General features: G+C 40.9%; 1 protein-coding gene across 1 annotated transcript in view; it reads left to right on the top strand.

Moving 5' to 3' along the window:
- b4galnt4a (beta-1,4-N-acetyl-galactosaminyl transferase 4a) overlaps positions 1-14,453 on the top strand; it is a 154,991-nt gene that overhangs the window by 137,599 nt on the left and 2,939 nt on the right. The window contains exons 10-19 of the mRNA XM_053640770.1: positions 5,410-5,553; positions 5,684-5,793; positions 7,333-7,433; positions 7,710-7,783; positions 8,366-9,629; positions 9,784-10,142; positions 12,372-12,525; positions 12,609-12,681; positions 12,781-12,934; positions 14,219-14,345. Of these exons, the coding sequence (XP_053496745.1) occupies positions 5,410-5,553; positions 5,684-5,793; positions 7,333-7,433; positions 7,710-7,783; positions 8,366-9,629; positions 9,784-10,142; positions 12,372-12,525; positions 12,609-12,681; positions 12,781-12,934; positions 14,219-14,345 (2,560 nt within the window). The remainder of the gene's footprint in view (positions 1-5,409; positions 5,554-5,683; positions 5,794-7,332; positions 7,434-7,709; positions 7,784-8,365; positions 9,630-9,783; positions 10,143-12,371; positions 12,526-12,608; positions 12,682-12,780; positions 12,935-14,218; positions 14,346-14,453) is intronic.

Raw genomic sequence — 14,453 nt, 5'->3', positions numbered from 1 at the left:
TTTTGTCATCATTCCACACAACAGACATCTTCTTTACACACAGCACGGAATCCAAGTGTTTTCCCGCCCTCTTTTGATTGACAGGATATAATCGGCCCTGATCACCGGATGTTTTTAAACTTTCGGCCGATGGCCGTGACAAATTGCCTTTATCGGCCGATACTGATTATTGGCTGATACATCGGTGCATCTCTATCAGACAGAATATCTGATTTGTAGGTATTCCCATTGGATGAATCTGGAGGTGCAGTAATGGAGAGAGTAATGTTCCTGGTTCAGTCCTGAGCTTTTTAAAAAAATGTTTTATATATGTATTTTTATTCTTATTATTAGTTATTATCTTTACTATTATTGCATAATTATAAAAAGGGGTAATGTAAGAAAGGCCTTTTGTCATTTCACATCTTCTTGACCTAACAGCCTGCACTTCACCTAATAGGCCTGTAGGTGGCACTTGGACGTCGTTTAACCAACTATGGTAGTTTCATCAAATGTTAAATCAATACAAGATGCATTAAGTTTGAGTAACTTGAATAGGACTTACCATCAATGCGACTTACAAATATGCAAATTCATCGGTCCATTCAGACTGGAAAGAATAATATTCGTTGTATTTTCTTTTTTTTTAACTATTTCACCTTTGTTATGTAGTTTTCAACTGATTTATGAATTTGACCGAGAAATTACTGCTCTGCTTCACATTGTCCAGTGAAATTTGCACTTGTTGTGCCACAGGTTTGTGTATACATGACAAACGGGCATCGATTATGAATTATGTAATATTTTAAAATATGTTATATGTAGAGTTTTAATTGAATTGACACGCTAGCTTTCGTGATTCCTTTTTTCCCCTGCCGTTCAGCCATAGCCAATCACTGAAAGAGCTATATATGACTCGCGAGCCATAGGTTCCCGACCCCTGATCTATGGTTTCCTCTGACTTCTCAAAAACTTTGCAGTTGATGGATTGGCTATGATCATTTGCCCCTAGATATTTATCTGTGTGTTGTCTTGTGATGGACTGGCATCCCATTCAGGGTGTATTCCCGCCTGCACCCAGCGTTCTTGGGATTGGATCCGGATTCATTTTTACCAGGATAAAGCGTTTAGTGAAAGTGAGTGAGTGTACCGGGAGATTTTCATGCCAATCCTGTCTGTAAATGAAAACTCCGTTTCCCAGAATCCTCCACTACAACTCTGTCTGATCCGGAACATAACCCACTGCCTTGCTTTCATTTCCTGGACTTCTAATCACACACACTTGTTTCAGATCATCAGTTTACTACATATGCATAGTTCATCACTAGCCAATGTTAACAAGCCTTTATTTTAGTGTGCGCATTATTCGTTTTTTGACCTTGACGGATTGTTGAGTTTGCTCTATCTAGTTTACTACATTTGTTGATCATCTGAACCCTGGCATGTATTTTACTTTGACTTTGTCTCTCTTTGTCCTTTTGTATTGGTCTGCTTTGCCATTAAACCTGCATTTGCATCCATTCAGGACAAAGATCCAACCTTCAAAAAACTGGTCGAATAGAGGACACAAGGTAGCGACTATAACATTTGTGGATTTTCTTGGAAGAGAAAGAAATTAGTGTGAACAGTGACAGAGTTAATGAGGCAGCAATTTTGACTTTTTAATATTTGAGGATTGCCTTTATATTTAATGATGCTGTCTTCCATTTGTAAGCTAGATTTTTAGAGTTTTTTCAGAGATTATTAGTTTCCCATGGATGGTTGGGACAATTTCGTATTTCAGAGGTGCTGCTTCTATCCCAAAATTCTATCCTCAAGGGAATTTTGTTTTGACAGCTGCTGCTGCTGCACACAGTGTTTATTCATTTTGATGTGTGTATCTGAACAATGTTTAATTACTTCTAGCAATCATGAAATAATAGATGTGTCAGACAGAAGAGTCTTTCTTTTCATCACTTCATCTCCATACTGTCTTCACTAGGGGCTCATTAGAAGGAAAAATAAAGTTCATCATAAGAAGGCATCCCACAAGCTGATTAAATCACATTTTTATATCATTTCAGAGCCAAAAATCTCAGTTTCTAGATGACTGACATCCATGAAATTTTAGATGTTCATTCTTATTCTTATTTCGAAGAACATTACAAGAACTTTCGATATATTGATAGATGTCGAATTCCCGTTAGCTTGTATAATAATAACATGTTGTATAACAGCAAGTGGCAAACAGTGAAGAAGTGATATTCCAACAAACTGTTCTGTAAAAGTCTGGAGAGTAAAATAAACACCGAAATGACTAGATTTTTTTTAGGCAAATTTAATTTAGCCTTACAATTCAAATACAAGAAAAATTCATGTAGAAATATTAGCAGTTAACTGGCAGAGATTGAGTGTTGCATTGTTGTAGAAAAATAGCCCTATTCACCTGTAGTGTCTCGGCTTAAACATGGAATTAAAGTTCCTCAAGTGAGTTATCGTCAGACACTTAAACAGACATCATTTTGTCATACACAGATCTCCTCAGACTGCAGGTCTTAAGTGTCATTCATGTCGTTGCTATGGGAATGAAACTCTGGCCGCTGTGTATGAAATTGTTTCTTTCCTCAAGTTCCTGTTTAATTCTCTTTTGGTCATTGCCCTCGGAAGCTTGATGGACTTGCACTAGTCTCTAAATATTGTGAGACTCTTAAATCATTCATTTTTCAGTTTGCTTTGTATTTATGCCTCAATTTCCACAGTGGTTTGATGGAGGTGGGAGAAAGGGATTGTGGGACATAGGTTGCTTAGCAACCACAGCCAGCAGAAGCCCAAGTTTTCCATTTGCTTAACCATTTCCTCTCCAGAGGCACACAGCAGCTTTTGAAATTTATCAAACAAATATGATTTTCTTGCCAGAGCACGGAATACTTAGGAACTCCTTCGTACGCCTGCTTGTCCACCTCACTCATCGTTTTATTACCATCAGCCTCTATGTCCATTTCTCATCCATTCTGTTCCGGCTGCTTTATGGTCCCTTAACCTGAAGTCAAATATGGCTGTGATGATCAGTTCAAGCTATTCAGTGACCCTGAATCCCCCCAGATGGAAATAGGAAACGCTCTCATTATGCTAAATGATGCTTTTAATCAAATCACTATAGCCAGGATCTGCTGCAGTTTCCCCATCACACAATAGCTATAATGGCTAACATGATTCCTCCGTGATGCATGGCCTGTCAATGCACAGTTTTAGCCTCTATTTATAAAAATGAGTGTCTGATGTGCTTAGGAGAGAGGCTGTTAACTACACAAAGGTTTAAACCTATCAAACATCATCATTCAGCTTGCACCACTGAGACAGATAGAGAAAACGTCATCCTTCCTGCTCAGTGAAAGCCTGTGCTGTTGTACTGTCAATGTTTCAATTAGTTTACATTTTTATATCATTTCAGGTTTTATTTTTAGTTTTTGCATTTTCTGTTTTATTATTACAGGTGTTTCATTTAGTGTATATGTCTTAGTTGTAGTCTCCATTATTTGATTTCTGGGGACAAATTGAAAGTTTTTTTTGTTTTTGGTGTATGCATGCAATACATTACGCTAGAGCTCACCTGAACACAAATGTTCCACAGAAAGGGAAATGTTTTTGCTTATTTCATTATCTTATTACATTTATTTATTTATTTTTAAAATATATGGTCCTTGGGCATGCTGCACGCAAACTGGGTCTTGAAAATATTCCATACAGCTCAATTACTAATCTTGATGTTATTGCAATCTTGTTGTTATAACCAGTTTTTGGTCTCCATTAATATTCTTGATGCAAAAATGATTCGATATAATAATGTAGTTCCTTACCATAGTGAACTAAATGTTAAATGATGGCCTAAAAAAGTATCCGGTTAAGAATGAGAGAAGAGTTGTTTAGGCTGGTGAGAGCACATGATCAATAAACACTTCACTTCTTAACATCCTGGTCAGGTTTGCGATGGATCTGGAGTTTATCCCAGTGACACTCTGGATAGGATGCCAGTCCATCATAGGGCACCATGCACACACATTCACACCTAGGGGTAACATTGAATCGCCAGTTCACCTACCAACATGTTTTATGGGAGGTGGGAGGAAACCAAAGAATCCTGAGGAAACCATTCCAGAAACCCTTGTATGGATTGGAAGAACATCCGAAAGTACAGAGAGACAGAAACCCGAGCTCAAGATCAAACTGGCAACGCTGAAGCTGCGAGGCAGCAACACTACCCACCGTGCCACAGACTATTATGTGCTTCATAGTCTTCCCAATTAGTGGTGCATGGTGGCTTAGTGGTTAGCACGTTTGCCTCGCACCTTCCGGGTTGGGAGTTACAATTCCCACCTCTGCCCTGTTTGCTCTGAGTTTGCATGTTCTCCCTGTGCTTCAGGGGTTTCCTCCGGGTACTCCAGTTTCCTCCTCCAGTCCAAAGATATGCGTTGTAAGTAGATTGGCCTCTCTAAAATGTCCATAGTGTGTGAATGTGTGCACAGCCCCATCAAGGGATTCCCCCACCTTGTGCCCAAGTGGTCCCCTGGGATTGTCTCCAGGCTCCCCCATGAACCTGTGTAGGATAAACAGTACAAAAAATGGATGGATGGATGGATGGATGGATGGTCTTCCCAATTGGCAAACAAGCTGCAGTTGCCTTGTTGAGATAAATCTTGTGCATTGTGCAAACTTTTGTGTGCTATCTGAAGGAGTTTTATAGAGCTTTAGCCAAATCAACTACTCATCTCACCTCGGTAGGCCTGATTATTCCAATTCCTAGCTCTGCTAATGAGAGGAGAGGCTCTACCTCCTCAGTTGTCCTGTTCAGATTTGGTAAATAATGCTGACAAATGTAATGCTCCCTTTGAATTCCCTATGCATTCACTGATTTATCTTTCCTTTTAATTACATCCTCCAATTAGACAGCAAAGTGTCACACACATAAATCAGATGTCCTAAGAGAGCTGGGATGGATGATGGATGTTGGGATGGATGAATGGATGAACGCATGGCTGGGCTGATTGATGCTTGTGATTAAAACCCACACTCTTTCTGATTAAAAGTATGAAGGAAGCAGAGTTTGTTCAGCAAGCAACAGGTAATCGATCACTCTTTCAATCGTTAAGGCACAAATTATTAAAATTAAATTGCCTACATGAGCCCTGGAAGCGAAGCACTCTGAAACTGAAATCTGACTAATCTGTCAGTTCCAACCAACATGAAGCGGAAGAAAACCCACAGTGATTTAGGGTCGTACTCACGCGTATTGGCGATTCACTCGAATGAAATGCATTTGAAATCCTCTCTCATCTCTCCCAAAGGACTGCACTGTGGCTGGTACTTCATGGAAAACTAAATCTATCCATTCATCGATAATGAACTAAAACAGCATGCACTGTATCCCCCTGCCCCTCTGTCTCTTTGTGAAAGATGAGAGCGGTCTGAAGATGAACGGTGTGGATCACATCCCTCAGACGCTGGCCAGCCACAGTCGACTCCCTGTGGAGACTCAGACCAGCAGGCAGCACGGCGCCGACATGCTGAAACCTGACCCTCGCGACACCTTCTTCAAGAGTGAGCCTTTATCTGACACTCTTTATCGCTTTTCCTGCTCGCTGTGTTAGTCGTGCACTGAACGGATCACATTTATGTGATGAGGTCTAAGCATTATCTCTTCTCTATTTCTGCCTCTGTGTCTCTGCAGCACCGATGATTGACCCATCTCGGCTGGAGAACGTGCTGCCACCTTGTCTGTACTCACCCACGTATGTGGTTAAAGACTTCCCCATCGCACGCTACCAAGGCCTGCAGTTCGTGAGTTCCTCACATACACGTGTACACACGGACACACATGGACCGATGAAAATTAGTGTATTAGAATGTAAATGGGAATAATGTTGTTGTGTTGTGTTTCAATGCGGTATCTGACAAACAAAGGAGCCTTTTACATGCACCTGTTGCAGTGTGCTCTCACTGATTGCCTGTGAAATGCCTGAGCAGATATTAAGCAGTGCTGCCCCTGTCTGGTCCGTACACAGCAGTGCAGATGAGATGGATTGATGATTAGCGAATATACGCATAGAAATTGCAATAAAACCATTATTCTGTAGCATTTATATTAAGCGCTGTTGAATTCTCGAATCTGAGTAGTCAGAAGGTGTTGATTCTGACATTATTGCCGGCTGTAATTCACATCACAGGTTTATATTCATGTGCTTCTTCATTATGTTATTGTTTCTATAGTAACAGCTGATTCACATGTACTTGTATAGTATAATAATAAACAGGCAAAATTCTTGTTATTTGACAAAGAAAAAAAAAAGGTTAATTGTTGATATAGTGTAGTTTGCTGTAAGAAGATGGAAGAAGTCTCCAGTGTCAGCGCTCTGTTTTTGTTTTTTTTTGTCTTATTACCTTCACGTGAGAGGGAATAAAGGGAGGATGGTGAGGGAACAACATACATAAGTTAGAACAGGAACTAACTTATCACACGGACATTCCACAACATTAAATGTAACTATGAACAGGTAAAACCATAGCACGTCGTTCATTAATAAATAAACAGTTTTAATAAACTTCTTTGGCAAATTCCTGCAGTATAAGAGGAATAAAGCTCTTCGAGGCATGCTGTTATAGGCAAAGAATCCATTTTGCATTATGGTTGCACCACACCACCCTTTTGTGTATTATTTTCCCATAACAGCACCCTCTTGTGTTTTATTCCTTCCTTAGCATATCGATATAATTCAAAGCACTGATCAGTATTATCAACCAATTCCGTTTTTCCTTTATTTGGCAACACTTAAGGGCAGTGCTCATAAGTCTGTATGACAAGCACATAAACCATACAATTCTTATACCTTATACAGCTGGTCATAAACATACAAAGCTACGCCCGATATCCAAAGCATGATTGTGCTGCGCTGAGAGACATTTTGTGCCTACATTCACATGTATCATTTGTTGTATGTCAGTCAGCATCACATGCTCACTGCATTAAATATACTGCAGCAGTGGATGCATCTGAAATGTCCTCTTCATGTCCTTTGCTGATGCTTTCTCTCATGCTGACCAGATTTGTATTGATCAGTTTTAGTTTTAAATGCATTCACTCTAGAAATGACTACAAACCTACAGCAATCTATCACAGTTTTACACAGTAGCCTGATGAATATTTGGGTTTTTTGTAACTGGAATATATTACAGTCTCTTTCTATTCTTCTGTTATACATCAGCATCCATAAAGGTGTTTTTTTTTCTTTCTTTTCCCAGAAGAAATGTTTATAGCTTTTTTCAGAAAAACAGCATTTTTTTTTCCTTTTAATAATGTGTTTGATTGTCTTCTTTCTGCAGGTGTATCTATCCTTCGTCTATCCCAATGATTTCACCCGGCTAACACACATGGAACGAGAGAACAAGTGTTTCTACCGGGAGTCGCCCATTTATCTGGAGAAGTAAGATTTGTATCAGAGATTACAAAAAAAAAAGAAAAGAATGCTTTTAAGAAGGAAAATAATTCAGGAAGCCTGTTTTAAAAAAGAATAGCCGAAATAGTTGATACATACCTCTTGAATAGGCTTGAGAGTGCGTGAAACCAGAAAGCATTAAGCATTGTAAGAGTTGTAGGAAATGTGCAGGTCATCAGTCTGCTGAGTAATGCTGACCTGTCTGAATTCAGAGTACAAACATGTAATTTAATGGTTTCTTATTTTGGGATTTTTGTTTTTCAGGTTTGGTTTCTACAAATACATGAAAATGGATGAAGAGGAGGATGACAGGCCATTCTTCTTCCCCAACCCTGACGGTGTGTGTGTGCATCTTTTTATATCTTGGTGGATACCAAATATCCCCACAAGAATAGAAATATCTGGCAGTTTTGTTCTTGTGGGAAGATTTTGTTGGGCCGCTTGAGGAAAATTGCTTTTTAAAAAAATAAAAAATTATTTAAAAGAGCCAAAATGTTTCCTTTTGGTTAATGAGGTTAAGGTTAGGGATAGATTTAGGTGCAGGCATAGCATTAATTAGCCACATGAATAACCGTCAAGGTCTTCACTACTATAGTAAGACATACACACACACACGTATGTGTGAGTGTGTGTGAACTTTATATTGAGTCAGCTCAGTGATCCAAAAACAAAATGAGCTTTATTAGAGCAGTGTTTACTCAAGGTGTTTCATTAGTTAGGGTATAGCACGCTGATATAATGGCTTAGATCCAGGAATCAAGTAGTAGAGATTGATTGTATTTTCACACACAGGAGCGCCAGTTTGCCTGGAAGAACATTCAGTGCTCCTTTATGGAAAACTGCCAGTCGAAAGGGCATTAACACACCTGTGAATCTGTGTAGTTTCACAATTCATAATAGTGCTTCTGTTGGTCTTACAGATTTTCTTGAAGAAGAGGAAGGCGTGGATCCTGAAGATGAAGAAGAGATCGTGGGCACTCCGCCATCAAAGCACGTCACACGACCCAGCCAGACGAGTCAAACCTCAAGCCCTTCTCTTAAATCAGGGTCTGTGGCAACCAGGAAGGAAAAAGGCATGCAGCTAAAAAAGACAGTACTGAGAGAACAGAAACACTACTTCCACAAGGACGAGACACTGGATAGGGATTGGAAGAAAGGGACCGGGCCAGAGGATCCTGACAGACAGCCTGAGATGGCTGAGACTAAGGACACCCAGAATGACAATGTAGTGCACGGCCGCTCTTTGTCCTGGGTTCAGAAACACAAAGAAGGAGTGAAGAGAAAGGAGCACGCCCCTAAATTGAGTCGATCCTCTCTCCTGTTCCCACAGAAATCCTCCCTCACAGCACTCACCAACCGAGCTAAGCAGCTTCTGACCAACTCCGCCCATACTGACCGTAAAGACAATACTCATCGTGATAATCCAAAACCCCACCCAAACACCAACAAGGAACGCAAGAAAGACAATAAAATCTACGTCACTAGACCTCGGTCTGGGAACGAGAAAAAAAATACTGCCTCACAGCAACCCAGAGAGGTATTCCCTGGAGTTTTCCTCTATCACAGTGGGAAAACTACCAAACTAATGAACCTTAATTCCAAGCCCAAGGTGAGAAAAAGCGTCCTCGGGGCTTCTCAGTTCCTCGTCAAACCCCCTCTTAGAGAAAACAGAGTCTATCCTTTGAGTTCAAACTCCAGCCGGCAGAGTGTGGTTCACCCGGATTCCAGCAGGGCGGTGCTCACGAGTCACACAGAAAAGAGCAAATTGGCAGCTACTCCAGTTAGTTCTATCCTTCAGCCTGCTTCTCCTGTTACTCCTCCCTCCTTTCACAACATATCTTTGGAAAACGCTCTGCCTACCGAACCTCCCCGGTTCACCTCCTACCTCCGGACCACTGAGATCACTGAGACGCAGGTGAATCGAGCAGAGATGGAGCCTGAGCAGGAGGAAGAGGGCGACCTATCAGAGTACAGCTATGAGGACATAGAGCCGCGGCCAGGTTGGGCCGAAGAGGCCATTAACTGGCAGAGGACATTTTCCGTCAACAGTATGGACTTTGAGACGTTGCGTTCTGACTGGAATGATCTGAGGTGTAACGTCTCGGGCAACCTGCAGCTACCTGAGAGCGAGGTGGTGGACGTGCTTGCGCAGTACATGGAGAAACTGAATGAGCACAATGGAGGGTGAGGGAACATATAGTTTTTGTATGTGTGTCTGGAGTCTGCATTTGGGGGAATGTATAAGCTTTTGTGATCATGCCCACTAGAATGATAATGGTGTAAAAGGCATCGTTTTCAAAAGGTAGCCTAAAACAAACACACTTCCTCTCCCTTACAGTATCTACACACTCTTGCGGATTATAAACGTGGAGAAGAGGCGCGACTCGGCGAGAGGGAACCGCTACCTGATTGAGCTGGAGCTGATGGAGAGAGGCAGGAATGTAGTGCGTCTGTCTGAATACATCTACCTCTTATTGCACCGTGGCCGGATTGAGGATAGTCTGGAGACTAGCGATGGAATGACTGGCTCACCCCCCTCCGCTCCCATCTCACCCAGACCCTCTGCCTCTTCTCAGCCGCTCACCCGCACCGGCCGTGCTACCTCACGTCCCGGGACGGTCTACGCCAAACCACTGCTCTGTCAGCCCGTCATGCTGCAGTGGAAAAGAGATGTCATGGTGCACTTTGTGGTGCCTGGTGAGTGGTGGAATTTCCAGTCGGATTTGAAACATTAGCCTAATGATAAGTATTGAACATTTTTTTCAGTAAATATATTTCCAGTGAGGCCATTCACATGAAATTTTCACCAGACTTTGGTATTAACTCAGGAAATCCGGAAATATAAAGAATTCACAACATTAAAGTCCATAAATGAAGTTATGTGTCATAAAGGGGAATGACACAAGAAAAATGTATTGAACACGCTAACTGAAATTTATTTAATACTTAGTGGAGAAGCCTTTGTATGTAATGACAGCTTCAAGACACTTCCTGTATGAAGAAATGAATATTCAGTATTCAGGTGTGATTTTGGCCCATTCTTCTAAACATATTGTCTTTAAATCTTGTTCTAATTGGATTTAAGTCAGGTGATTGACTGGGAAATTCTAACACCTTAATTTTTTATCTCTGAAACCAATTCTTTATATTTCCGGATTTCTTGAGTTAATACTGACTTCTGGTAAAAATTTCATGTGAATAAATTTCATGTGGAAATATATTTACTGAGAAAAATGTTGACGCGTCCAGTACTTATTTCCCCCACTGTATGAAAGACTGTAAAATATGTGCGTCAAAATTAATATGTGAGTATCTTGTCCATTTCCCAGACACTAACTTCCTCCAAGAGCCCCAGACAGACCAGGCGATATTTTTCCGATATCCTTCAAGAAACTTTAAACTGCATATGTATTATATGCTTTTATACCATAGCGATGTTGAATTCTCGATTCTGATTGGCTGACAGATGTTCTGAGGTGTGCAGTTATGTTTTAGTAAATGCACAGCAAAAGTAGTTGAAATCCTGACCGCATTACAGTTCCATATCAGTTCGCCAAGTACAACTGAAATAACGGAAATGCTAGCCTACTGTCCACCACATTTAACACCAAACTAAATGACAGAAAAGATTTTACAGAAATATATAAGCAATAATTGACGACGGGACAGAAAAATAATGCGTACCCGAGGCGGGAAGCGGAGGCTTGAGCCATTGCTATGCAGTTATTAGAAAGAGAGAAAAAAGAAAGAGAGAGCACGTGTGATAAACTGGTGAACAAGTATCAGTATTATATTTCTTTATTTGTTGTATTTTCTGCAGTAATAAAAAACGAAAAACCCTGTGAACAAATAGGCTTAGTGATATTTATTTACTTGTTCGATTTTTATATTATCAGCATGGAACGAAAAAAAAATGAACTCTTTATCTCTCTCTCTCTCTCTCTCTCTCTCGCTCTCTCTCCAATAGCTGCATATCACTGGCTCAAGCCTCTGTTACTAGCTTATGTAATTATCAACGGTGGCTTCAGATGGGATGCGTAATAAATTAGTTCCACACACAAGAGCGTTTTAAGGACAAAAAGCTGACAAATGTCTTGAAATAAAACATCTGAACAATATCTTGAGGTGTGGTAATTGTGGTATAAGCGGAATAATTAAACGCTTTGCGTCGTGGCCGCATTACCGCCTCGGAGCGTGCGTTATTTTCTAATAATTCAACGGCCTGTTGTCAATTATTCCTTACGGATGATGTGTATAGTATATTTTATACAAACTGTATATACAGTATAAGGGCGTGTAAGAAAAGTGGTACTAGAGAACATATTACACATATCTACTGCACATATATTATAGTCCTTCTGTCATAACGGATGCAAATATAGTTGAAGCAGTTTTATTAAAGAAAGCCCAGCAAACAAATCCAACACGTAAGGCAAGTTCAGAGTCAAGGCAGGCAAAGGGTCAGGCAATCAACAAACAGGATATCGTAGGAAAACCAGCATATAAATACCAGGAAGCAATCAGAGTCGAAAACCACAATAGCAATTTGTGAACAATGGCTTGGGAAGTCAAGTAGGGACAACTGAGCGTTACTTTGCAAAGTTCTAATGAATAAAGCTCCTTTTTAAAGGGGTGTGTGTGTGTTTGTGTGATTGGCAAAAGTTGTGTAGTGAAATCTCCGGACACTGAGAACGTGCCGGTGTATGGAGCTGGGAATTGGAGTCTGTGTCCGCCATGTTTGTAGGCAGCGGTGTATTCTGGGAACTGGGAGTTCGAATATGGAGTTGACCCGAGACCCTCCAGGATTGAGTGATTTTGCGATCTCAGAAATGAACACAAAATCAAGCACAAAAAAAACTCTGAAATCCTGTACGGACTGTATTATCATGATGACGACGTGGTCTGTGCTTTTATCCGTCTCTGCAGTGAAGAACCAGGCTCGCTGGGTCCAACAGTTCATCAGTGACATGGAGCTCTTGCACCACGAGACCAAAGACGAGAACTTCAACATCATCATTGTGGATTTCCAGAGTGATGACATGGACATAGAGCAGGCTCTGAGAGACAGCTCTGTGCCACGGTACACGCACATACCCGCTTATGTATGCTAATGTTTTTAAATTCACCTTAATCAAACTCCTTTGTTGTTGGGCTGCATTGCAGGTATGACTATCTGAGGAGGGAGGGGAATTTTGAACGCTCAGCTGGATTGCAGATTGGAGTGGACACTATTGAGGTTCTAAATAAATAAATAAATAAATAAATAAATAAGATCAACTCAACCGGCCAATTTTCAAGAACAGAAGTGTTAAATGTGAGCATGGTGTTTTCCCAGGACAGTCACAGTATTGTGTTCCTGTGTGACCTGCACATTCACTTTCCACTTAACATCCTGGAGAGCATCAGGAAGCACTGTGTGGAAGGCAGGCTAGCCTTCGCTCCAATCGTCATGAGGCTGGGCTGTGGGAGCTCGCCGCAAGAGCCTGATGGTAACACACACACACACACACACACATACAGTAGATGCTGACCTGTTATGGTCTTCCTGCCTGTCGCACCTCCTCCGGTACCCATAGGATTACCGCTCTTCCTTCAGCCTTGCCACCATACCTAACACAACCAAATCCACACAGGCCTCCCCAGTGACTAAGGCTGTATGTAGCATGCCCCACTGCCCCTGTTAATGCATGCTTGTTGCCACTGGTTCTATACAGCATAGGTCAGCTGTAGGGTCGTCAGCCGAGTACCACCGCTCAACAACATCGAGGACTGATTAGAAAACCGAGACAGGTGTGATGTAGTGTTCTTCATTATGGTTGCTGTGTTTAACAGATGTATTAAACAACATAGTGTGTCTTTCATTTCACCAGTACCATCAGATAACAGATCTAAATCAAATTCATTTCAGTTTCTTGCTGCTTCTGATGCAAAGATCATTCCCAAACAGTTTAAATGTCCTCTTAGTAGCACCTCTTGTAGCTCGCTCCCCACTCTCCACGTTAGCAAAAGACAGTAGCTGAATATATTGATTTAGAAAGGCCTAGTAGTTATTTACGAAAATAAAACGTCCGAAACAATGTCGGCTTGTAACGTTAGTTACACAAAATATCTGTATATTTTCACACAAGCATATGACGAGTTGTTGATGTCCCTTCTTGTGAGTGTGCGGTGACCGTTAGTCGGCACGGGGTTGTGCACCATGCGGCTTTTTAAGTTCTGGTATAAGACATTAGTAGCCACAGTTTATACATTCTACTTTATAATGTATACAAAGAAGTGCCAGGATTTATGGTTTAGCCATAGAATTGACCATTTATTTACTCCTGAAACTATGATTTTCTACTGTTTTAGATAGAAGAGCAGTCAGACCATATACAAATCAAATCTGCCTGATGCAAAGGGGAGAAATGTGCATTTACTTCTTTCAGCCAATAGAAAATAAGTGGATGAGACTGTGGTGTCTTTGGTTAGTTAAAGAAATGCAGGTGTGGCCTCTTTCTTCTTTTTTTTTTAAACAGCCTATTTCCATATACGTAAACAATAACATGAAGAAATATATTTTTTTGCGAGCAATATTGCCACTTTATATACAGACCACTGCCTCCTGTTTTGTCGCTTGTTAGTGTGCTTAGACTTGATTGGCGTTTTTATGTAAGTAAATGAAGGAAGGGATCCTACATAAGAGATGAAGCTTTTTACTGTAACACAAGATTATGTTTAGAAATTGCACATGTTTGAAAGCCAAGCCACTTCTGCTTCCCTCTTCTCGGCAGGTTACTGGGAGGTGAATGGCTTTGGCTTGTTTGGAATTTATAAGTCTGACTTTGACAAAATCGGTGGCATGAACACAGAGGAGTTTAAAGACCGCTGGGGAGGAGAGGACTGGGAACTGCTGGACAGGTGAACGTTGGCGAAATCGAAAATAATCTGCTTGTACTCTGTGTAATGGCGGTGTAAAGCCGATTAAATTTTGGTTTAAGGTTTGAATCCTAACATCTAAAGTGATTC

This window comes from Ictalurus furcatus, chromosome 14, assembly GCF_023375685.1.
Source record: "Ictalurus furcatus strain D&B chromosome 14, Billie_1.0, whole genome shotgun sequence".
NCBI lineage: Eukaryota > Metazoa > Chordata > Actinopteri > Siluriformes > Ictaluridae > Ictalurus > Ictalurus furcatus.
Note: the sequence above shows the minus strand (reverse complement) of the source record. Positions and strands in the feature narration are given on the sequence as shown.